Source organism: Podarcis raffonei, chromosome Z (assembly GCF_027172205.1).
Source record: "Podarcis raffonei isolate rPodRaf1 chromosome Z, rPodRaf1.pri, whole genome shotgun sequence".
Classification (NCBI taxonomy): domain Eukaryota; kingdom Metazoa; phylum Chordata; class Lepidosauria; order Squamata; family Lacertidae; genus Podarcis; species Podarcis raffonei.
This window is the reverse complement of record NC_070621.1, coordinates 14,322,427-14,347,035: the sequence shown is the minus strand read 5'-3', so window position 1 is coordinate 14,347,035 and position 24,609 is coordinate 14,322,427. Positions and strand designations below refer to the sequence as shown.

Below are 24,609 nucleotides of genomic sequence, written 5' to 3'. Positions count from 1 at the left end.
ATTGAGGGGGCAACTCCCATCTCTTGCGGGGGTGCAATTAGTGCCAGCATCGTCCGTTAAGAGTTTGGGTGTAATCTTCGATACCTCCCTCTCCATGGAGGCGCAGATTACAGCTATAACAAAGGCGGCATTTTTCCATCTCCGCCAAGCTAAGCAGTTGGCTCCTTACCTCTCTCGCCCTGACCTAGCCACTGTGATCCACGCGACGGTCACCTCCAGACTGGATTATTGTAACTCGCTCTACGTGGGGCTGCCCTTGAGACTGACCCAGAAACTCCAGCGGGTGCAGAATGCCGCGGCGAGACTCCTTATGGGGTCTTCGCTGCGAGATCATATTCATCCGGTACTATACCAGCTGCACTGGCTCCCGGTGGAGTACAGGATCAGGTTTAAGGTGCTGGTTTTAACCTTTAAAGCCCTATACGGCCTAGGACCCTCGTACCTACGGGACCGCCTCTCCTGGTATGTCCCACAGAGAAATTTATGGTCTGCAAATAAAAACATCCTAAAGATCCCAGGCCACAGAGAGGTTAGGCTGGCCTCAACTAGAGCCAGGGCTTTCTCGGCCGCGGCTCCAATCTGGTGGAACGCTCTGTCACAAGAGACTAGGGCCCTGCGGGACCTGACATCTTTCCGCAGGGCCTGCAAGACAGAGCTGTTCCACCAGGCCTTTGGTCAGGGCACAGCCTGACCCCCTCCTCTGGCAATCTGCATAGAATTTTGCTTGATGGTTGCCATTAATTTGATTTTAATTAATTTTATAATGAATGTTTTTAGAATGTTGGACTATTTTGATTGTTGTTAGCTGCCCTGAGCCCAGCTTCGGCTGGGGAGGGCGGGATATAAATAAAATTTATTATTATTATTATAATGAAGAGTTTTCATTAAATATGACCATGGCAGGAGCCGGCCTAGAGATTGTCACCAGCTCTGCTCCTGGATCTGATGTTGGGGGTGAGGGGAAGTATTTTTGCTCTTTATTGAAAGCAAGTCAGCCTCTGATATATTTTTTTCCCTTCAATTTCCCCCCCAAAAGTCTGCCTCTGATATTGGCTGTAAATTCAGGACCTTGTGCTTGTATTTTTCCTCCTCTCTTTCCCTTGCGTGCCATGTCTTTTTAGACTGCTTTTTGGGGTGAAAAGCACTGGTTATAAATGGTGTGGGTGAGTGCAGCACATGTACATATATACTGGCTGAAGGGGACTTGCCCTGGGTTTCTCATACATTTTCTTTCTCAGTTTGGTGGAGCTGACGGAGGAGATCCTCAAGCTGCTCATGGACCTTGTGTTCCGCTTGGTCTGCAATGGGGAGCTCAGCCTTGCCAGAGTCCTGCGCAAAAACATCCTTGACAAAGTGGATCAGAAGAAAATGCTGCGATACACCAACTCGATCAAACCTCTTGCGGCTCGATGGGTGGCAGCCAGGTGAGATGGTGCTGTTTTTGGTCTCTGACCTCAAAAGTAGGGGGGAACCCAATCCCAAGCCAAGGATCCCAAAGTCTTTGTGAAGTATATTTGCTCAAATATCTTTTGCAAAACCTCTGGCACTTGCAAGGTTCAAATTGCTTTAATTCATATATAATTTCTTGCAAGTATTCAGTGCCAAAGTAGAATGCAATACTTGCAGTTCATTGGAGTGAATTGTACCACACTTGAAGTGCTTCTTGGTGCCCACATTATTGTGTATGATTTCTTTTCCTCACTGGAGTACTTTTAGGTCAACAGGAAAGCAGTCCCATTGAGTGGGAACCTGCTAAAAAAGTTCAGGAAGCTGGGGGCAGCACCTATATATTTATCCTATCTTACTAGTTTCTGAGATGTCACCATACGTGTGCAAACCTCCCTCTGCAACTAAAATGAATTGAAACTTGGGGAGGCTTAAAAAGGAAGAGCAAACTAAGACACTCCAGAGTTTGTGCATCACCTTTTTCATTCTTTCTTTGTCCAGACCAGGGACCCTCCATGATTTCCACAGCCATGAGATAGCAGAACAACTGACCCTCCTGGATGCAGAGCTCTTTTATAAAATTGAGGTATTCCAAACAACATGTCAGAGCTGGCCTGTATTCTTGTAGAAGAAGCACCTAAACCGTACTTAGAGGGAGAACAGCCACTGTCCCACAAGAAATACATTTTGTGAAGCGGTGAAAGGCTCCTGTTAGCCCAAAGCGCCACTCATAGGTGGCTGCCTGCTAACTCCACAGTTTTCTGGTTCCTGGGGTCACATTCGCACTTAAAACATTTAAAACACATGGCTTCTCCCGAAGAATCCTGGGCACTGTTGTTTGTTAAGGGTGCTGGGAATTATAGCTCTGAAAGGGCTAAGCTACTATTTCCAAGAATGCTTTGGGGAATCACAAGACTGTTAACATGGGATAGATGTGCTTTAAATATATGGTGCAGATGTGATGTGTGCTGGCCTCCCTCCCAAACAACTTTTCCAGGGCAGGATGCAGCTTTTTAATACACACACACACACAGTTTTCTTTTTTAAATGTATTATTATTATTATTATTATTATTATTATTACCCATACCAAACTATTGCAAAAGTAATATTGATTAAAGTATTAATATAAATTAGCCTTCCTCTCGCCTTGAGCTGGATTTCAGATTCAGATTCCATTTCTTTAAAGCACGCGTCCTATTCTACATATAGAATTAAGAATCTTCCACTTAACATAACATGCAATCTACTGTAAAATACAGTACTAATGTTCCCTTTACAGCATTCATTGTTGTTGTTCCTATAACCTGTCATCAAAACCGTTGACTCCATGAACTGGATTTGCATTTCATTTTTCTTCATTCATCTATCCATTCTTCAACTGATCCTGTTTTTACCTTTGAAAGACCAAACCATTTTATGTATAGTTGGAACTGTCCTACTAGATTCCTGAATATTTATAAAACATGTAAGCAGTTGCACACATAGACATTTTGACTGTGCAGCTTGGGCAGCTCTCAGTGTCAAGGGGAAGCCCTCCCTTCCCTGGACGTATCTGTGTTTTCAGTGGCAAAAGGGACAATTAGCTTTTGTCCCTTTTGTCACCTTTTTTTTTCCTTTGCAGATTCCTGAAGTTCTGCTTTGGGCAAAAGAGCAGAATGAAGAGAAAAGCCCCAACTTGACACAATTCACCGAGCACTTTAATAACATGTCCTACTGGTAAGAAAGACAAAAGAGCAACAAATCTCACTTCCTGTCTGGTTTCGGAGTTGCAAATTTTGTTGGGAGGGGAAGCTGCATTGATGACAAGAGGGTGTGTGTATTTTGAGGGATCACAGGAAGGGCTGCGGTTCTGAGCAATGCACAAAGGAAGTCCCTGGTTTGTGGCTCACATTTTTTGAAAAGAGGCAGGCTTTGGAGGTCTAAGAGGTTCGTTTTTATTCAGAGTAGTGCCATGAAGTGTTGTTTATCTGTTTACTACAGTTCACCTTTCTGAATGCAAGGTCGCCTACACAGTTCTTCCTCTCCTTTCCTATATTTTATCTTCACAACAGTCCTGTGAGGTAGGCTAGTGACTGGCCAACATTCCAGCATTCTGACCACTACACCAGGCCATGCTATATGTGATCTCCAGGCAAAACATCCTCCTCCCCATGAAATCGAATTCGGCTTGTTCATACCCTCCCACCATAGCATTTTGCATCTTCCCACACCTGTATTAATTTGAGAGAAAGAACATAGCTCTGGTGGCGGAGCCTGCACTTTGCACATAGATGATCTTATGTTTGATCCCCAGCGTCTTCAGATAGGGAAAGAGTTCTGTCTGAAATCCTGTCCTGGAGGGTCACTGCCAATTAGTGTAGACTAGCCATCACCAGTTAGGTGCCCTATAGATGCCTTGGACTACATCTCCCATCAGCCCCTGCTGCCTGGGGCTGATGGGAGTTGTAGTTCAAAACAGCTGGAGGGCCCCAGGCTGATGTTCATATCTCAGCAACAGAGTGTCTGCTTTACATGCAAAAGAATCCAGGTTCAGTCGACAGTATCTGAAGGTATGGGAAAGTCCCTCTTCTGAAACCCAAGAGAGCGGCTGCCAGCCAGTGTAGACAATACTTCTTTTCTTTTTGAATAACTTTTATTAAAATTTGGAAAAAAGGAATACAAAAATTAATATCAAATATTTTTTTATCAAAGCTAATCTAAATAAAAACACAGGCCAGGAAAGAAGAACAAGAAAGGGACAGGAAGGTAGAGAAAGCTTACAGGAAAAAGGAAAAAAGAAAGAAGGGAACAGGAAAAAGAATTTCTGATTCTTCATTTGATTCTTCATATAATGTTGAGCCCTTCCCTTAGAAATTGCCTTTTCCCCTCTCACCAATCAACCCGCCTTTTGAGTTAGCACAATCTACTAGTCCTCAGGAAAGGTTGCTAGGGACGACATAGCCTTCCTCATCCTGCCAGGTTTTGGGGTGGTGGTGGGAAATAGGACAAGGTTGACATTGGGATCCCTGCTAGGAAAAATGTAATGCACTGACTCACAAACATCAAGAAATGTGTTCCACTGTCTGCTGTTCTGAAAGTGAGTGCTGCAGATTAGTTCCTGTGTGTAGGAGGTGCACATGTTTCTTGGTCATTGAGAAAGAGAGAGGAAAGCTTTTTGCGCAAGAGAGCAATCATTTTAAACAATAAACAAAACACCAAAAACAAACAGTAAACAAAACAACCAAATTTAACAATTTCCACATAGAATCATAAGAGCCAAAACAATTAACAGCAACGCCAGCAACAATCCCATCCCCAACAAACACCCTAAATGGCACCCCAGCCCACGATTCTGTTCCACAGCCTCAGCTTTTGTAGCTGGAGACAGTCAGGACGCTGCCCTCCCAGGCCAGGTGGGAAAAGGCCTGCAAGGCAGGGGGCAGGTCTTCCAGGACTACCAGCCAAGATGAATCAGGAAGCCAACATTACTGGTGCTTCAGCCAGCGCTTAGCAGCTCAGCAGGGATTCCTGGATCAGAAACCTGCTTGAACTGTTTAATCCTGATGGCTGCGTTGTTGCATCTCTCCCAATCTGCAAACTCACAGGGTCCGCTCAATAATTATGCAGCAGGAGAAAGCCCAGGACCGAGAGAGGTTGCTCCTGAAGTTTATAAAGATCATGAAGGTAAGTCCTACAAAGGGTTGCTATTACCACCACCACCATCATTGTGAGTGCCCAGGGACTTGGAGGTTTGAACCTCAGTGATGTCACAGCCTAAGGCTGAAGCCCGATCTAGGGATACACCTGTGTGGGTCAGACTGGAGATGCTTTGTGAATTTTGGCAGGTCCAAATTCCAAAGCAGGCTCACCTGATCCACAGTTCCAGGACTAAGGTGTTACCAAATTCCAGAAAGTTCTACATCTGCCCACAGCCCAACCCTTTGCCCTGACAAGTGGCCTTTCATTTCATTTTGCTTCATGTGTTTATAGCCCACCTTTCCTCCAAGGAGCATGCGTGGTTTGCCCCCTCCCCATTTTATCCCCACAACAGCATTGTGAGGATAACCTTGTAGTTGGCTAAGCAGCACAGTGGCTGCCCCAAGGCCACCCAGCGAGCTTCCTGCCCAAGTGGGGATTTGAATCCTGGTCTCTCCAAGGCCCAAGCCCAGCATTCTAACTACTATGCCACACTGCCACCTTCTCCCCCCACCCCAGAACACCTTGGAACACCTCCAACCCTTCGTCCTCTTTTTTCCGTTTTGCTCCAGCACTTACGAAAGCTCAACAACTTCAACTCCTACTTGGCTATACTCTCTGCCCTGGATTCAGCACCCATCCGGAGGCTCGAGTGGCAGAAACAAACCTCAGAGGTCGGTTTTTCAATATATATCTTTTCAAAAATGTTTTCATCCTATGTTTCCAAAAGTTAAAAGTCCAGCACTAGAAAGAACAAAGAGCAAGCATGGCTGCCTTTGTTTCCTCTTGACTAGTTAGTTAGCATAAAACTACAGTCTTTTCTGTCCAAGTTAATGCACTTCCTAAAATAAGCAACTTTGCTATTTTTACTCTACTAATATTTCTCTGTGTGGGATTGCAAAAGGTAAAATCAGCTGTCTAGCCAAATTCAGAAGCCACACTCTGCATACCACAGAGGAGCTCACTCCCGCTTTGCTCTTCCCTGGTACTTCAGTCTTTGCTCCTTGAAGCAGATGAAGATGTTTTGTATGAACAAAACCTTCCAGATGTTGTTAGACTCCTCCACCCCATCAGGCCTAGCCAGCCAGGGATGACAGAAGCTGTAGCCCAACCACATCTGGAGGGTACTGCATTGGCTAACATGTACACCTTGCCTTAAAGGCAGTGCTTTTCAAAGGATCCACTCAATGCCTTCTGCTGCCAGTTGTCAACTCGTTTGGGGTTTGTTTGTTTTTTGGTAAATAGCTTCTTATAGTATTTTCAACAGTGACGGTACATAAAAAATGACAACAGGAGCATAGCAAAAGAGAAGAGCAAAACGGAAAAAGAAAGAAGGGAGAAAGAAGGAGTGAGGTGGGGGAAGAAGGGAGGAAACAATAATTTTAAAAAACCAAATTAAGCAACTTCCCTGTTCCTGCCACCCACATTATAAAACAACAAACCAAACATTAAACATTTGGATCACCACAATTTCAGTATACATGAAAGAGAAGAACACGGCATATTACAGTCAGATGTAATTCCAAATATCCCAAACTTGAGCAGACAGTTGTGAAGAGAAAGTTTCACTCGCTGTGTAAGAAATAAAAGAGTTCACACCATTTGAAAACAGTCTGGTGCTGATAATCCTCCTTGTCAATATTTTGGAATGTGCGTGATTTCTCCTGTATAATCTCAATATTCCATAAAAGGTGGTATCCCTTGTCTAGCGCAAGCTCTTGAGTTTCTTTCCAGTGGATTGCAGTAACAAGACGGGCTGCCACCAGTCATCAGCTGTTGATGGGAAACACTGTGTAGTAAAGTGCGTGCCCTTCAGTTTTTCACCACAACCATGAGAGCTAGTAGCCACTTGCTTTTTCGTTTTTATTGCTCTTTGCCAGGAATGAGGTTCTTGAGGTGCTAGATTCTTCTGTGTCCCGTAGCAGAATACAGAGAGGTGCATCTTTTGCCTCCGACCCACCTGGATTTGTGGAGCATCCAAATGTGTTCAGTCTCTCAAAACAATTCATGCTATGTCTCCATGTTTTGTGTCTCCTGCCAGGGTCTGGCTGAGTATTGCACTCTGATTGACAGTTCTTCCTCCTTCCGGGCATACCGAGCTGCCCTCTCAGAGGTGGAGCCGCCTTGCATACCTTACTTGTGAGTAGCTCACACAGACAAACATTCTCTGGGGTTTCACTGCTGGCCGCAAGGGGAGTCTTGCAATCCATCTGGTCCACCTCACCTGCTGCTCAGCTTGGGGAAGTCCAGAGGAAGGTCATCACCAACAGATGGCTGGCCAAATCTCTCACAGCAAATGAGAGACCACTATCCCTCCAGGTCAGGAGCAGAGATCCCATCAGACCGAGTAAGCATGGCCAGGGATCATAGGTGTTGTAGTTCAGCAACATCCAGAGGGCCAAAGGCTCCCCACGCCTGCTTTAGGTCAACAGTTCCCTTTTAAAACTGCTCTTCCCATCAAGACATTTCTCCTGGTGTTCACCAGGAATCTACCCTCCTGTAACTGAAGTCCTGCCCTCTGGGTCGGACCCAGAGATATTAATAGACCTATGTGAACACATTTGTCATTTCAAACCATAACAGAAGGCTTTCATCTTCCTTTTCCACACCTCTTTCTCTCCAGAGGTCTCATACTGCAAGACTTGACCTTTGTCCACTTGGGGAATCCGGACTACATTGATGGCAAAGTCAACTTCTCCAAGCGCTGGCAGCAGTTCAACATCCTGGACAGCATGAGGTGCTTCCAGCAAGTGTAAGTGGTACCCACTGCTCTCTTGCATTGTGCACACCTATGAACACTTGAGGACTAGGAGCATGCGATGTGTGACTATAGCAAAGAGCAAGAAACTTGTCTAGACTGGCATTTTATGAAAGGGTGGGGGGTGGAGAGTTCCACTTCACTTCCCTGTCCACTCGATTGAAGCCAGAAACTATTAGCCACAACTTTGCTGCTGGTCACCAACAGCCATTTTCAGGCAAAAGCCATGGAGAGAGGGAGAGAGGTTGGACAAATCAGACAGCAGGAGAGTTCTTCTTTTGTCTCTTTGCTGGTTGACTGCAGCCATTTAAGGAAGAAGCCATGGTGGGAGGGGGGAGAGAGAGATCATGGATTAGAAATGTTCCCATAAGAATCAATGGAAATCATGGACTTGTTATGCAAGCACTTGCCTAACAATTTCCAGGAAATGCATTGTTGTAGACATTTATGGGATTACGTCTATAGTAGCTTTGTAACGGATACCACTGGGCAGGGAGAGAACCAACCAGCTTTTTATTTTAGCCTAACCATTTGGAGACAATTACTGCACCCTCAGAAGCAGCCAAGGAAGATAGTGGAGGAGGGGGAATTAGGTGAATCTGTCCAATTTATACAGACCACACTATCTGACTTCTCTTAGCACAGGATTTTGGATGCTTGGCTTGCAGAATTTTTATGTTCTGGTTATATCAGTGAGCCTTGCCTTTTGGGGTGGGGAGGCAGTGAATTGAACATTGCATTCTTTTGGCTTCCAGCTAGGGGGCAGTCCTGAATAAAGCGGCACTTTCTGTTATAAAACATATCTCTCTCTCTCTCATTGCTGCAGGCATTACGACATCAAACGGAATGATGACATCATCTCATTTTTCAATGACTTCAGCGACCACCTGGCGGAGGAGGCCTTGTGGGAACTTTCGCTCAAAATCAAGCCTCGAAACATCACAAGGCGGAAGACAGACAGGGAGGAGAAAACCTAGACGGGAAGCTAATGAAGGCCATGGGCAAAAGGATCGCTGGGCGCCTGCACAGACGGCAGCTATGAGACTTGGACCTGTGACCGGGCCATATCCCCCCACCTCCTCCCCTCCTGGGCCCAGCCCAGGGGTTGAGTTGTCTCAGCGGAGCTGTGGGCTCCCTTCCCATCAGGCCGCAGGGGAGAGTCACCAAAGCAGCGTCCTGCTCTCCTTCCTCAGTGCCATAGATGAGCTTTTCTGCCTGAAAAGGGAGCACACAGGAAAAGGGGTCAGGGTTTGTTTGTTTTTTTAGTGCCAGAGTGTTCCCACTTTTGCCAAATCTGAACTTTTTTTTTCTTGTGCTCCTCGCACTGCAACACGACGAGAGAGAAGCGAAGTTGCTGCATCTTGCGTTGAGCCATGTATTGACGTGCCCATGGTCTCGCCCAGTGGGCATTTAGCATGTGTGAGGTATGAAAAATGAGTTGCCATCAAGGTCATAACCGAGGAGAACCATTTTTCACAATGCTTCCCCACCCACAGACACTGGGAGGGAAAAAAAGGAAAAAAGAGTGAAGTAACATTCTACCCTTGCAAAGTCTTACATGTTTACAGGGATATTTAATCAATCAAATGGCCCCCATCACCAATGTGGAAAAGGACCAAGATGGGCAGCTGCCCTCTGGACAGTATGTCCACCACTGTCACCGCTTCCCCAAATTACCTGGATCTTCTCCAAACTCACCTGGATCTTCTCCAAATTTACCTGGATCTTCTCCAAATTCACGTGGATCTTCCCCAAACTCACCTGGATATTCTCCAAATTCACCTGGATCTTCCCCAAACTCACCTGGATCTTCTCCAAATTCACCTAGATCTTCTCCAAACTCACCTGGATCTTCCCCAAACTCACCTGGATATTCTCCAAATTCACGTGGATCTTCCCCAAACTCACCTGTATCTTCTCCAAATTCAGCTGGATCTTCCACAAACTCACCTGGATCTTCTCCAAATTCACCTGGATCTTCTCCAAATTCACCTAGATCTTTTCCAAATTCACCTGGATCTCCCCCAAACTCACCTAGATCTTGTCCAAATTCACCTGGATCTTCTCCAAACTCACCTAGATCTTCTCCAAACTCACCTGGATCTTCTCCAAATTCACCTAGATCTTCTCCAAACTCACCTGGATCTTCCCCCAAACTCACCTGGATCTTCCCCAAACTCACCTGGATCTTCTCCAAATTCACCTGGATCTTCTCCAAATTCACCTGGATCTTCTCCAAACTCACCTAGATCTTCCCCAAACTCACCTGGATCTTCTCCAAATTCACCTAGATCTTCTCCAAACTCACCTGGATCTTCCCCCAAACTCACCTGGATCTTCCCCAAACTCACCTGGATCTTCCCCAAATTCACCTGGATCGTCCCCAAATTCACCTGGAATCTCTTTACTCTTATTTGACTCAGGAAATCTGGAATTGTTGAGGTTCTGTGACATCCACCCCCTTGTACTCGCTATGGGGGCCCTTATTGTAGCGATGGTACTAGCTGTTAATGCAGTAAACATGTAGAAAATGAGACCGTCTGTAAATACGAACCTTTAGGCAACATCATCAGTTTCCTTTCCTTTTTCTTTGGATGCATGACTGAGTGGCCCATGGGGTTTTTAAGAAGAAACTTCAAAGTGCTAAGCAACGCGTAAAGGAAAACAAAGCAAACAAAATACATGGCTGTCTGGAAGCATCAGGCTGAGATGGGGGTGGTGTCTAAAACCAAAGTGAGAACTTGGGATGGGAGGGCACATCTGTGAGGAGCTGTTGCACCATCCAGTTGGGGCAAAACAGTTGAAAAGCTGCCTCAAATTAAGTAGGTTGGAGAGACCTGCATCAGAACACTCTTTCGCATCTTCCATTTATTTCATTGATGCTTCTGCAGAAGAACTTCCCAATGGATTTCTCTTCCCCAAATGAGTCATATCTGTCCATCTCATTCTGCTAACCCACTGTGGCACCTGAAATCAACCACCTCAGGCCAGTGTCTTCACCTTACATAAAACAGCTTCCAGGTCACACTGGGTTCTTGGTCTGAGCAACAAGCAAGCATCTCCTTGGCTACAGGCCACCTTCACAGGAGCTGCGGCTGATATGGGGGCCAGCTCAGAGATAATGATCCTAATTTAATAAAACTTTACTGGCCCGGCAATGAGTGTTGTGCCCACTTGCTCACTCCTGTGCCTTTGACCCTTCCATCATAGTTATTTTGGACCAGAGTTTATTGTTGCAGCTGAAATAGTACTGTGGCCAGGATTTAATCCTGGTTTTTTACATCGAATTTGGAGCCCAAGGATTAAACCACAACATTTTGGAGTCAACAGGAAGCTTTGGGTTTTGAAGCAGGCATGGGGAACTTTGGGGTCTCCTGATGTCCCTGAAGACAGTTCTCATCAGCTCCAGCAAGCGTGGCCAGGGATGAGGGGAACTGTACTTCAGCAACATCTGCAGGGCCAAAAATTCCCCAAGCCTAGTTTAAAGAAACCATGATGAACTGCTGGTTTAGCAAATTAGGATTGTTAAATCCAAACTAGCTCACATTCTCTCTCTTTTAATATAATATAAGGGGGCCTAAACAGAGCAGTTGTTTTTTCTTGATGCCAAATAATCTTGAAAGCAATTTGTTGAAAGTTGGGCTCAAGACATGGACTCCTGACTTGCCTGCCCAGGATTTGGGAATGACTTTTGCTTTTCAGTTTGTTAACTGTAGCCAATGGCTTTGTTATCTATTGAGGCAGAGGCTTCTTTCTCTTTCCTTGTCCTGTGAATAAAATTGGGAGGAGGAAACCCACTGGGCAGAAGCAGACTACTCACCTGGCCCCAACCTTCTCTGCAGAATCTTCCATTCTAATGCTGTGCAGCTCATCTTATTTTGTTTTGTTTTATTAATTTAAAGGGTGTTTTGCAGCAGGCTATATGTTGCCGTTTATACCCTTGTGTGTGTCTTTCATTTCAACTTGCCACAGATGGGCATGTGTGGGTGAACCTCCTGTGCCAGTGACATCAGGGGGTCTGGGGTTGGGGTGAGAAGAGTTTGGTGAAGGACTCCCCCCAGTAAGAAAATATTGGATGTTTTGTATTTGCCCTCAGTCTTGCAGCTAAGGTGGGCCTAAAAAGGTCCTTACATTTCTACCGCCTTTGGAGGGGTTCTGGCCCTCACCAGAATCTGCAGCTTTCATACCCTGGCAGCTTCAGAATGATACTATTAGTCACCTAATTGCACTTCACATTGGGGAGCGAAGGGTTAGGTGAGCCTTTGCCCCCGTGTCTTGGTTCATGAGTAAGTGGATAGAGCCAGGGACGCCCCACCAGTTGTAGTCTGGCCCGCTAGAGGTTGTCAGTCCACAATTCCCATCCGCCCCTGTAGCCGGCTTGGGGTTACATGGTGGTGCTGGGTAATGGGATTTGTAGACCAAAGGCTTCCAGACTTTCCTCTAACCCTTGCTCCATTCAGAATTGGGTGGGCGGGTAGACAGGTAAGAGTTTTAAATGATTGTTAACCCTAGGCATTGGAGCTTTTTAAAGAAAAATATGTGCTGGAATTTGAACCCATAAAAATTGCATTTACTGCAAAAAAATACCCAGCTTGAGAATCCAACTGTTGGTTTGTGTTAATTTCAGCACTATTTACTGTGGTGCTCTCACAGTCATTCCCTTGGCAGGGATGGGGTTTTACTTAAATTGGGGTGGGGGCGAAGGCATTGGGGGCAAAGGGAGGAAGAGGTGTGGGGTTTTTTCCCCCAGTTCAAGTTGTGACTCTGTGCTTCAAAAAAGATGAGGCATTCCTTGCATTTTCAAGCTTGCTGAAAAATTTCCTTGACTTTGCTGTTCTGCCAACCAGCCTCCCTCGGTCTGATGGTGTATATTTATGGTTTACCCCACCCACCCTGAATCCTGATTGTAAAAATGTCCAGACCTGTTACTTTTTTATATATTAAAGAGAAAGGGGCGAGGGAGACACTCAAACAAGTGACAATAAATGTGGTTAAAGAACCCAGCCTTGAATATCATCCTATTTTACAGTGCATGCCTTGGTCAGCCAAGATTAAAGTGACAATCAAATCCAGTTTCTCCCATTGGTCTGGTTTCCTGCTTGTCTACCATGTCTCTCTTCCTGGTTCCTGTCGGTTGGCCTGTTTGGGCCATTCGCCTGGTGGGAGATGGGGGGAAGGTGGGGCGATCCACAGTGGGAAATCCCACGCCAGAGAACCAGGTGGTAGGCGAATTGCCATGGCCAGATTCAGAATCAGTATGCTCCTGAGTAAAGTTTGAGGGCTGTAGCTCGCTGGTGTAAGCATCTGCTTTGCAAGCAGAAGGCCCTAAATTCAATCCCCAACAGCTTCAAACAGGACTGGGATAAGTCCCCCTGCCTAAAACCCTGGAGAGCCACTGCCAGTCAGTGTAGACTATATTGCACTGGATGGACCAATAGTCTGGTTCAGAATAAGGCCAGCTTTCCAAGTCTCTACTTAAAACCAGCTCTTCAGGACCACAGAGACTAGAATATTACTTCATCTTTGGAAGTAGACCACAACTAAGTGGCATTGTGCATGTTTTTCATGCAGAAGGTCCCAAATCCAAACTCTGGCATCTCCAGGAAGAAATGGAAGAGACCTCCTGCCTGAAAGCCTCTCCCAGATATTGTAGACAGTATTGAGCTGGATGGCCCAATGAGTCTGATTTGGGTTCCTAAAGTTCCTTCGGTCTGAGCCATCGTTAGGCATCTGCATGGTGGTGACAGCAACAGTGCCCCCCAATGATGTCTGGGAGCTGATTTTTTAATTTCCCACAGTGCCCAAGGGCACCCAGTATAGTGCTACTCTGTGGCATTCTGCAGTATTTAAATGGTGACTCACAGAACGAACGGGCCAGAGACTGGTGGGCCCTACTGGGGTCTTAGAGTTTTGCAGCCCTACCTGGAGATGCTGGGGGTAGATGCTGGGACCTTCTGCTTGCAAGGCAGGTGCTCTACCAGAGAGCTACGGTTCTTTAAAGAAGGTCATCCCATGTTGGGACCACACACGCTTCATGTGGAAGCCATTCCCTTTGTGGAGGCAAAAATGTGCCCAGACATTTGTATCAAAAACAAAGGATCTTGACACAAGAATACCAGACCCTGCTTTACACAAGGATACAAATGGCAGAAGTCCTCCTTTCAGCTTCAGAAAGCCCCAGGGATGTAGCAGCAAAGTACTGTACTTTTCTGTGTATAAGACTAGTTTATTTCTTATACATGGATAGTACATAGGGTAGACGTTTGATTGGTTGCTGCCGTGGCTTTCAACAGCTATTGGATGTGTTATTGGTTGCTGCGTCAATGGCTGGTGTTGATTGGCTGTCGCCGCAGCAATTGGGCGGGCGATAGGCCGCTTCTGACAAGAGGCGGAGTTTTGGACACGTGCGGGTGAGCGATTTTCAGCAATCCCCCCTTTAGAAAGCTCAACAACCCTGGGTAACCCCCCCCCAAAAAAAGCTCAACGACTCTGTGCCATCTCCCCCCCCCCATTTTCTTAAATTTGAGCCCGCAAAAATAGTCTTATACATGGGGGCGTCTTATGGGCGGAAAATTATGGTACAGTGGTACCTCAGGTTAAGTACTTAATTCGTTCCGGAGGTCTGTACTTGACCTGAAACTGTTCTTAACCTGAAGCACCACTTTAGCTAATGGGGCCTCCTGCTGCCACCGCTCCGCCGGAGCACGATTTCTCTTCTCATCCTGAAGCAAAGTTCTTAACCCGAGGTAATATTTCTGGGTTAGCGGAGTCTGTAACCTGAAGCGTATGTAACCTGAGGTACCACTGTATATCTCTGTCTGGCCAGGCTATGCAGCACATGTCAGCAGTTTAGAACTGCAGCAAAGCTCTCCTTTCTCTAGGTTACCTTCATCTGACATGGGGGGGTCCCATGATCTAGGCCAGAGGTCAGCAAACTTTTTCAGCAGGCCCACTGTCCCGCAGACCTTGTTGGGGGCCGGACTATATTTTGAAAATAAAAATAAAAATGAATTCCTATGCCCCACAAATAACCCAGAGGTGCATTTTGAATAAAAGCACACATTCTACTCATGTAAAAACACCAGGCAGGCCCCACAAATAACCCAGAGATGCATTTTAAATAAAAAGGCACATTCTACTCATGTAAAAACAGACTGATTCCCGGACCGTCTGCAGGCCGGGTTTAGAAGGCGATTGGACCGGATCCGACCCCCGGGCCTTAGTTTGCCTACCCATGATCTAGGCCAGCAAAGCAATCAACCCACAGCTGGGCCATCTCCAAGAACAGAAGCTCTCGTGCAAGCAATGAAGTCCACAGGAGTTGGCATTAGACGAAGGGTGAATTGCGCAAGGCCACCTACACCACTTCAATTGCAATTCTTCTGCATTTCCACCACATTCCACCCCTTGGCTTTACGCTATCTTCCCTTCATATTGCTAATTGCTCTGCTCTCTCAGCCCCCCAATAACAGCTTGCACTTTGGAATAGGACTGTTTCCAGTTCTCTGTCACATCATCAGTCTTCGGTTCTAGAAAGGAACTTGCTGCTCATGCACAGAAGAGCTTATAAGGTTGCTTCCATCAATTGCTTGTTTCCCTTTTCCATGACCTGCTTGCATTAAAAAAAAACCAAAATTGGTTATCTGCAATATGGGGAACATAATACACACAAGATAAAGGACTGTATGACACAGGTAGTGTGTTATGCTTCCTATAAGCAGGTCGAGAATCCTGTTATTCCTGCACTTTACTTAAGCTGTACGCAGATGAATTGGGCAAGTGGTGTTAGCTATTACCACCCAGTAAGTACCTCTGGCTGATCATCTCATCAGGTTGGTTGAGTTGATTGGGATAAACAACCCATACCTTCTGTCCGAAAAATTTACTCCTTCTGTTGGTAGCAGGCGCACTGACTTCGGCCCCACACTGTGGGTACTCTGCACGCACCACACCGTCATGTCGGTGTGACGTCACATTGCCACATCATGATGCGCAGTGCACAAGCGTGCTCCAGCACTGCAATAGCAACTGGGACAGGGCCTCTGCTGTGGAGCCTCTATTGAGGCCCACTGCAGAACCACCCCAGAACCACATCCATGGCTGCAGCAGGCCTCAACAGAGGCCCCACAATGAAGGCACAGGCTTCAGCCCAGTCAGCACCAGAGCGCCAGAAGTAAGGCGGCAGGTGGCAGCAGCAGCAGAGGCTGGGCACTCACAGCAACATTTTTGTGGGTACACAAGCCCATGGGGCCCCTGGAGTTGGCACCAGGGGTTGGTGGGCAGCCCTGGCTCTGCTACCTGTTGGATGGCTGTTGTGCCCAGTTTTTCACAAATCAGCTGGGCTATGCAAGCACCACAGAAGCACCACAACCTCTGCACTGATATTATATAGCAGCACCTTTCCTTCCCCTTGCAATCTGCCCATAGGTGCCACGCGGAACTATGTTCCCTTCACCTAGGCTCTAGGGTACTGGCACTCTGGCCAGCACCACTTCCTCCTCTGGCGCTCTAAGATCCTGCACTTACTGGGTGTTGCCTGGAGGCGCAGCTTGCCATTTGGCTGAGCCTTCCACATCTTAAGTTGTTTCACAGGTGCAGGCGCTTCCAGTCCTATCATAATGGTGCAAGGGCATTTGTCCAGCGCTCAGTGGATGGTTACTCCATTCCAATTCTACTTGCTCTGCCACTGCTGCCCCAGCTTCAGAATTTGGTTTGGGGTTTGCTGTTTTACTTTCTGCTGCCAAGTCCTATTCAGATATTCAGTTAACCCTGAAGCTGCTGGAGGATGAGGGATGGTTTTAGATGTTACAAATGGTTTTTAATATATTTTATTTTATTTTTAATAGCATTTCTGCCACTCCTGGTCTCCTTTTGAAAGGAACTGTGGGATAGAAATTTAATAAACAATTTGCATAAGCTAAAATGAATTGTTAGTCTTTTAGATGTCACAAGTCTAAATGGCATACATTTAAAGTACATAATTTCCCCCAAATAATCCTGGAAATTGTAGATAATCCCTTGACAGTACTACTATTCCCAAAACCCATAACAAGCTGCAGTACCCAGGATTCTTGGTGGTGGTAGTGAATAATGCACTTTAAATCTATGCTGTGTACTCAGCCTTAAGTGTGGTGCTGCGCAATGAACTAAATTTGGTTGATTATAGTTGCTCGGATTTCCAAGTATTTAACTTTTTTTTATTATCCTGTGCTGCAGCACTTTATTGCGCTTCCTTCCCAGCTTCAGCCCCGCCTCCTAACCCCGAAATCCCCGCCCCCGGCGCCCCCGCCCCTTGTCACTACCGCCTTCGTGCGCAACCGACTTTGCGCAAGCTCTCCGGAGGAGGCTAAAGAACTTCGTTTCCCAGCGTGCCCCGCGGCCCGCCCGTGAGCCGACGGAGCGCTCCCCGCCGCGCTGTGGTTGCTGGGAGATGGAGTCTGTACGTCCTGGGGCAGTGGCAGCTGCGGCATCTGAAACGGGGCCGGCCCTTTCTGCAATGCCCAAGCCATGGCCACTACGGGCAGCAATGGCATCGGGTGCAGCGGTAGTAGTAACAGTAGCAGCAGCAGCCTGCCAGGCGCCGGGGAGGCGGAGCGGCCGCACCCGCGTCCTTTCCTGATCGGGGTGAGCGGAGGCACCGCCAGCGGCAAGGTAGGTAAGCGGGGGCTCCCTGGCTACGTGGGCCGCCGCGCCCCTGCCAGAGTGCAAAATAAAAATGCAAAAACAACAACAAAATAACGATATTGCAAGCAAAGCAACAGAATGTGAGTTAATTCTCCTGATTGCATTGCACTGCGGACCAGTTAAAAAACCTGCGCGCGATTCTTGCAAAAGCTTCAAATCCCTGAGAATCTTCCCTATATCTCTCCTGGCACCTTTAAACGTCCCGGATGATGATGGTGATGCTCATATTGCATTTATTCTTACATTTGTATCTCATCTTTCCTCCAAGGGGGTCACGTGTATTCTTCTTCCCCCCCCCCGCCCCATTTTATCTTCACAACAACCCCGTGAGGTGGGTTAGGCTGAGACACTTATGGAACTGGCTCAAGGTCACTCAGTGGGCTGCATGGCTGGAGTAGGGAAGTTTTGAGCCTTGATCTCTCCCAGGGCCTAGTCTTGACACTTTTTAGTGCCTACTCCACAGTGGTTTTTTGCCTGTGATTCCTGCTCCACCATCCAGGGGCAGATGATGATCTATTATCATCATCATCAGACCTTTTATTGGCATTGCATACAAACATCCAAAACAAATCAATACAGAATTACCACTTCCCCAGTGGCACAAAACATTTGCTAAAAGAAAGGAGGCAGAGCAGTGTATCCTCACATCTCTAGGTCTCCAGGGAGAGATGATCTATTATGAAACTATTGAAACTTAATCTTCAGAGCTCCTAATCCCAGAGGGGGCGCAAAAGTGAGTTTAGTCCACATAGCTTACATTTTTTTTCTTTAAAAAGGACACCCCAAATTTCCCCAATTTTTCATTTCCTCCCCCCATTACTAGAAAACAATAAGGCATAGGATTTATTATTATTATTATTCACACCAGTGACTTTGACATGCAAGATTACAGCAATTTTAATCAAAATGTGAGGTGCGGTAGTTACAATTTCTTTGAAAATTGTTGTGATCTGTTGTGGCACAACCCACTGAAGAAGACAACAATGGTTACCCAGACCTCGTTGCTGGTTGGGAAGGGGCCACCATAACAGTTCAAGCTTCAGGGCCCCCAAAATGTAGGTCCACCACTGCTCTCCCCCCCCAAAAAAATCCCCCCAAGTCCCTCATTACTTTGCATGGTGAAACAGGCACTGTGAGGTTTCTGGCTTCTAGGGTCTTCTCCGTCTGTTCAGTTTAAATTTATGGTTACATCTGCCTCTTCCTTCCTGGACTTCAGTGTTACGTTCATTGTTTTAGGTATGTTAGGCTGAGAAATTTCGACCACGTGTGTAGGTTGGTTTGTTTTTCTGATGTGTTCCAAAATTCTCCTCCTCCCCGGGCAGTCAACAGTGTGTGAGAAAATCATGGAGTTGGTGGGGCAAAATGAAGTGGATCACCGTCAGCGGAAAGTCGTTATCCTCAGCCAGGATCGGTTCTATAAAGTGCTTACAACGGAGCAGAAGGCAAAAGCCCTGAAGGGACAGTACAACTTTGATCACCCAGGTATACCCAGTGGGGCAGCCGGGTAATTTTTAGGCAGTAGACTTAGCAGTCCTATGGATGGGAAAGAGGGTCTCCCTCAGAGTGGACATCTGCCCCCCAAATGTTATGCTTATGGCATCCAGCAGCAGTCTGACTTTGTGTTTTCCAGCCTGTGATCTGGAGAATCTTGGGAACAAATATTGTCTGTATCTTTAAAAATTAAACCCAGCATTCATTTACAGTGGTACCTCGGGTTACATACGCTTCAGATTACATACACTTCAGGTTACAGACTCCGCTAACCCAGAAATATTACCTCGGGTTAAGAACCTTGCTTCAGGATGAGAACAGAAATTGTGCTCCAACGGCGCAGCAGCAGGAGGCTCCATTAGCTAAAGTGGTGCTTCAGGTTAAGAACGGACCTCTGGAATGAATTAAATACTTAACCTGAGGTACCACTGTATTTATTAAAAAAACAACCCTTGCCTTTGAAGATGCTGTCTATAGATAGCTTTATGTTGCGGCCAGCTAAGCCCTGTTCAGAGTAGACCCACTGAAATTTAAGCACCTAAGTCAAGGCCATCCATTCCAGTGGTTCTACTCTGAGCAGGGCTAGCACTGCACAGAACCATCTGCTTTTGCCCCCTTGTGTAGGTGAAATTGCCTCCACATCCCACCTGTCAAACAGGTAATAAAGCCCTATTTGTTAGTTGCTGCTGTGATACGGGACCAGTAATTCACATGGCCTGCATGGGTCCTCAGTACATGAGATCAGACTGCGTGGAAGCAGCTTTTGTGCCACCGTCATAGTGCCTGACTTGCAGTGCATCTTAAATCTGAAACTGCCTCTGCTGCTGATCCAGTTTCGTTTGGCCACCCTTTATTTTTTTGCATTGCACAGATGCTTTTGACAATGAATTAATGCAAATGACGTTGAAGAATATTGTGGATGGCCAAACGGTTGAGGTTCCAACGTACGATTTTGTGACCCATTCCAGGTCAGTATTCATTTCCTGTTTTTTTGGGCAAAATGTGGTCTTAGAATTGTAGAGTTGGAAAGGACCCCAAGGGTCATCTTGTCCAACCCTCTACAATTGCAGGGATCGCAGCTAAAGGATCCCTGAAAGATGACCACGTCCTGATGTAGCTCGTTCCCCTGGCGAACAGCTCTTACCATCAGAAAGATCTTCCTAAGGTCATTTGAATTCATTGGTTTGGTTCCTACCCTCTGGAGCGGCAGAAAACAAGCTTGCTCCCTCTTCCATGTGACAGCCCTTCAGTTCTTTGAAGATGGCTATCCTATCACCTCTCGGTCTCCTGTTCTCCAGGCTAAACATCCCCAGCCCCCCTCAAGCATTCTAAAGTGCTGAAACGGGAAGCATGACATTCCAGATGTTCTCCCTGGGCATTTGGAAAAGTCACACTGGGACCTTTCTTAACCACACCTTGCCATTCCGTGTCATGTCCACTGCAGGCTGCCTGAGACGACTATGGTCTACCCTGCAGATGTGGTGCTTTTTGAGGGGATTCTGGTATTCTATACTCAAGACATCCGGGACATGTTTCATCTCCGTCTTTTCGTTGATACGGACTCAGATGTCAGGCTCTCCCGGAGAGGTAACCCCTGGTTTCTTGGAATTCTTGGTTCCTTAGATGTTGCCTCCGCTATCCCATAAACCATTGGCCATGCTGTCTGGGGCTGATGGGAGCTGGAGTCCAGCAACATCTGGAGGGTCACAGATTCCCCAGCCCTGATCAAAAAAGATATCTTTTCTCATTAGGAAATGCTTCTTCAGAGGTAAAGGTAAAGGACCCCTGGATGGTTAAGTCCAGTCAAAGGCGACTATGGGGTTGCGGTGCTCATCTCACTTTCAGGCTGAGGGAGCTGGTGTTTTCCCACAGACAGCTTTCTGGGTCATGTGGCCAGCAGGACTAAACCGCTTCTGGCAACACGGAACACCGTGACAGAAACCAGAGTGCACGAAAACACTGTTTACCTTCCTGCCACAGTGGTACCTATTTATCTACTTGCACTGGTGTGCTTTCAAACTGCTAGGTGGGCAGGAGCTGGGACAGAGCAACGGGAGCTCACCCCATTGTGTGGATTTGAACTGCCACCCTTCTGATTGGCAAACCCAAGAGACTCAGTGATTCCCAGCAACTGGTATGCCAAGGCATATTGTCACCAACATTGGAACACAGAACATAGACGTTATGGCTTATAGCCATCAATAGCATTACTGTTCCCCATGAATTGGTCCAGTCCTCTTTTGAAGCATTCTACGTTGCTGGCCATCACTACATCTTGTGGACTTGAACTGTGGTTGTAATTCTGTGCTGCTTGAAGACTTTCTTTTGTCTCTTTAAACTGCCCTATTTGGTTCCTCCGGCTGTAGTTCTCCGGGATATGAAGCGGGGAAGGGACCTGGAGCAGATCCTGACCCAGTACACAACGTTTGTCAAGCCTGCCTTCGAAGAGTTCTGTTTGCCGGTACCAAAATATTTTAACCCCCCCTCCTCCCTCTCAAACCCATTTTGGAAGCATGGAAGGCTGGTGGAGGAGCATTTCCTCCTCGCAGTATCTCTCTGGCTGCCTCAAGAGAGGCTTCATAGACATTGGCTTGGAATCAAACTTATGGTTTCTTCCCCCTCCCCTTCATGTTAGGAACATAGGAAGTGGCCTTAAAGCAGGTCAAACAGTTAGGTCACCTAGCTCAGTAGTGTCTATTCTGACAGCAGCTTTCCTGTGTCTCAAGCAGAGAGGAGGTATTTTCCCCATCAACTGCTCTCTGGTTATTTATTTTAGCTGGAGAAGTTGATCTGGGCCTTTCTGTGTGCTAAATTGTGTTATTCCACTGAGCTTAATTGTGTGGTTCCCTCTTTCTTCTGGGACAAAGCCTTTCCTGGGAATGGAACCCAGAGGGACTTCTTGCATCCCAGAGAGAATTGTGCCTCTTTGACAGCCTTCCCCAACCCCTGGTGCTATCCAGATGTTCTGAACTACAGCTCCCATCCCTCCCTGGTTGTTGGCTGTGGTGGCTGGGGCTGGTGGGCTGTGTTCTCCAAAGTATCTTGTGAAAAGTGAGCCCTGGGGAACTGTAAGCCTTGCAGACGTGTCAGGCCTTCAGAACACTCCCCCAGGCTACATCTCTCAAAGCCCTTGCTGCAAAGCATGTATTTCCCTGGCTGGAATGCTTCCCTGAACTCCACTGATGCCTCTCACTTGTCTGGGTGCTGGAGTTGAGTGCATCAGTGTTTGTATAGTAGGCTAGTTTCTACAAAGGTAAAATGTATAGGTTGCCCCATCTGCTTTTGCCTCCGGTCCCACCCATCACTGGAATGTGGCTCTTGGAGGGTTGCCTGGAAGGGAACGGTAACCTGATCTGAGGAAGATTCCTCTGTCATAAATGACACCAGTAACAAGAGGAAGCGTCTTCACAAAGGCCACATGGATTTAGCCTCCTTGCTCCCTTCCTGCCCTAAAGGCAGAGGTCAGATGTCTCCAGAGCAGCCTTCCCTCACCTGGAACTCTCTAGATGTGGTTGGGACTCTAGCTCTCATCAGACTGAGCCAGAATGGGGACGTTGAGGGATGCTGGGAGTTGAAGTCCACCAATGTCTAGAGGGCACTAGAGGCAGCTCTGGAGGTTTGTTCATAGACTCACAGTTGTTGTATTTCTTATCTCCAGACCAAGAAATACGCCGATGTGATTATCCCTCGAGGAGTGGACAACATGGGTAAGAGGCATTTTTGCCGTTCTAGGCTCCTGAAGGCTCATTTTGTATATTCATTTCAGGCAAAGATGCAGAGACTTCTGAAATGGTTATTAGCTGGAATTTTTCACCACCTGCCCCTCGATTCCTTTGTAATAATTAGCAATAATGTAGATGCCAGACCCTGTGCTTAGTTTGCCACTGACCTCTGTCCCCTTCCCGTAATTAATTCCTCCACTCACTTCTTGCCTTTCTTCCGGCAGTTGCTATAAACCTCATTGTGCAGCATATCCAGGACATTCTTAATGGTGACCTCTGCAAGTGGCAGCGTGGGACGATGAACGGGCATGGACGCTCCTCCAAGAGGCCCTTCCCTGAGCAAGTAGACAGCAGCCCACTGCTGGCTCCCGGCAAACGATCTCACTTGGAGTCCAGCAGCCGCCCCCACTAAGGCGGCCGGAAGCCCCTCCCACACCAGCTGGACTTTTGACCGCTTCCAAGGTTCCCTTTGGATGCCCTTCAGTGCTCCATATTCTCTTCCAAGAGGTGACGAATCTGTGGTTTTAAACTGCCTTCTGTTTTTAGTTTCTCTCCTTTCAGTTAGTACCTAAATCTGCCCCAGAAGTTAAAAGGAAAAGTGCTCCTTTTTTTTGGTGTTCTCTCTAGTCTTTGCCTGCCATGGTTTTTAATTTTCTAGGAAAGAAAGTGGGTCTGCCACAGGCAAGCAAATTGTCTTTGTGCTTAAATTATTCCCTATTTCTCTCTCCCCACCCCCAATATAATTTGACACAGGAGTGATGGCCAGAAGGCTGCTTTTCAAAGTCAAATTTATCTCCCCGCAAATTCATTTCATTACAGCAAGACTTTTGCATAATATTTTGAGATAGGAAAGGGCCATGTGGAATGGTGTGCAATTTCTCTTCTGCCGCGTATTGTCTCTCTGCTAAGGGAAAGAAGTAAAGGGTGCCCATTAGCTTTAAAAGCCAGAATCATTTTAGTACAAAAAAAATCCAGCATCACCATTATCTTCTGGCAACCATGGGGGTAGCCTGCCCCCTTCTATCTCTCTGTTATATGGTGCTTTCTCAAGGACCGGGGTGGGGGTGATAACTTTGGTGTTTTTATGCACTCCACTAGGTAACGAAGGGATAGACTTAGGAGGATGTGTGTTTTTAAATATAAAGCAGCTGCCTTTTCACAGACTGCATCTAGCTAACATAGGGAGAACTGACTGAGCAGTTCTGCGCTCTCTATATAGCAAGACAAGGGGCAACCGCTGAGATCAGTTGTGGGCAATGGCAGAATCCATCTCTTTACGGCTTCCAGTTGACTTGTAGTTTTAACGAGTGGTAGATGCTTCTTTGATAAGTAATCACCACTAAGTAAACAGTGTTTGCCTCATCTAAAATGTTTTTCTATTAAAATGCATTTGTGCTGCTATCGCTGCCACTACCAGGTGGCATTTTTCAAAGTTCGGAGATCTTGTTTTGACGTTGGAAAATACCTGGTCAGTGGTTTTTATAGAGTCATTTTAACCCCCAGGCAAGTGATAAAAGTGAGGCCTTGCCAGCTCTACATTTTCTAAAAGCAAGGCTTGACTTAGTTAGTTGGTTTGTTTTGGCTTTGTTAATAAATAAAAAAACATGGAAAAATGGCACATGACTGAGTTGTTTTTCCTTCCTCCATTGTGTGTGTGTGTGTGTGTGTGTGTGTGTGTGTATGAACCTCCATAATATGATCAAAAGGAATATGGTCAATGCAAATCCTACCTTGGCTTCAAGTACGCTAATCATAAAGTAGTTGTCAGGATTTGTTCAACAGGAACCATCCAGGTTTATGGAGGCTCTGTTCAGCTGAGAGAGGAGACAGT

At 46.6% G+C, this 24,609-nt stretch overlaps 2 protein-coding genes and 1 long non-coding RNA gene across 21 annotated transcripts in view; 2 read left to right on the top strand and 1 right to left on the bottom strand.

Annotated features, from left to right (window-relative positions):
- RAPGEF1 (Rap guanine nucleotide exchange factor 1) overlaps positions 1 to 9,551 on the top strand; it is a 111,541-nt gene extending 101,990 nt beyond the window's left edge. For 11 of the 12 annotated variants that reach the window (XM_053374957.1, XM_053374959.1, XM_053374955.1 and 8 more), the window contains 8 exons: positions 1,239 to 1,424; positions 1,948 to 2,032; positions 3,070 to 3,164; positions 5,033 to 5,111; positions 5,696 to 5,797; positions 7,165 to 7,262; positions 7,747 to 7,875; positions 8,708 to 9,551. In XM_053374957.1, coding sequence (XP_053230932.1) covers positions 1,239 to 1,424; positions 1,948 to 2,032; positions 3,070 to 3,164; positions 5,033 to 5,111; positions 5,696 to 5,797; positions 7,165 to 7,262; positions 7,747 to 7,875; positions 8,708 to 8,858 — 925 coding nt within the window. In that variant the 3' untranslated portion in view covers positions 8,859 to 9,551. Of the gene's footprint in view, positions 1 to 1,238; positions 1,425 to 1,947; positions 2,033 to 3,069; positions 3,165 to 5,032; positions 5,112 to 5,695; positions 5,798 to 7,164; positions 7,263 to 7,746; positions 7,876 to 8,707 lie in introns of those variants that run through there. The other variant, XR_008328669.1, reaches the window with a different exon arrangement.
- A 17-nt stretch (positions 9,552 to 9,568) lies between these two features.
- On the bottom strand, positions 9,569 to 12,926 carry LOC128407007 (uncharacterized). Of its 7 annotated transcripts, XR_008328674.1 has the most exons (5): positions 10,233 to 12,926; positions 10,043 to 10,189; positions 9,937 to 9,999; positions 9,832 to 9,873; positions 9,569 to 9,789 (listed from the first exon to the last, which is right to left on the bottom strand). It is a non-coding gene; the product is annotated as an uncharacterized LOC128407007 (long non-coding RNA). The 7 variants fall into 7 exon arrangements; XR_008328672.1 differs by having other exon boundaries at positions 9,569 to 9,873; positions 10,043 to 10,168; positions 10,212 to 12,926; XR_008328671.1 differs by having other exon boundaries at positions 9,569 to 9,852; positions 9,895 to 9,999.
- Positions 12,927 to 17,307: 4,381 nt separating this feature from the next.
- UCK1 (uridine-cytidine kinase 1) lies at positions 17,308 to 24,393 on the top strand. 2 transcript variants are annotated; one of them, XM_053373446.1, is made up of 7 exons: positions 17,311 to 17,532; positions 18,888 to 19,047; positions 19,928 to 20,024; positions 20,501 to 20,643; positions 21,423 to 21,517; positions 22,715 to 22,763; positions 23,003 to 24,393. In XM_053373446.1, the coding sequence occupies exons 1-7, from the start codon at positions 17,389 to 17,391 to the stop codon at positions 23,188 to 23,190; spliced, it is 876 nt and encodes a 291-aa protein (XP_053229421.1). In that variant the 5' UTR covers positions 17,311 to 17,388; the 3' UTR covers positions 23,191 to 24,393. The 2 variants fall into 2 exon arrangements, with proteins under 2 accessions (XP_053229422.1, XP_053229421.1); XM_053373447.1 differs by lacking the exon at positions 21,423 to 21,517 and having other exon boundaries at positions 17,308 to 17,532; positions 23,003 to 23,166.
- Positions 24,394 to 24,609: the final 216 nt, after the last annotated feature.

Excerpts from the sequence above, each read along its gene's own strand:
- UCK1 (XM_053373446.1), top strand. The coding sequence starts at position 17,389 with ATGGCCACTACGGGCAGCAATGGCATCGGGTGCAGCGGTAGTAGTAAC. Across the intron at positions 20,025-20,500 it reads GATTTTGTGACCCATTCCAG|GCTGCCTGAGACGACTATGG; the intron begins GTCAGTATTCAT and ends TGTCCACTGCAG. Across the intron at positions 20,644-21,422 it reads TGTCAGGCTCTCCCGGAGAG|TTCTCCGGGATATGAAGCGG; the intron begins GTAACCCCTGGT and ends CTCCGGCTGTAG.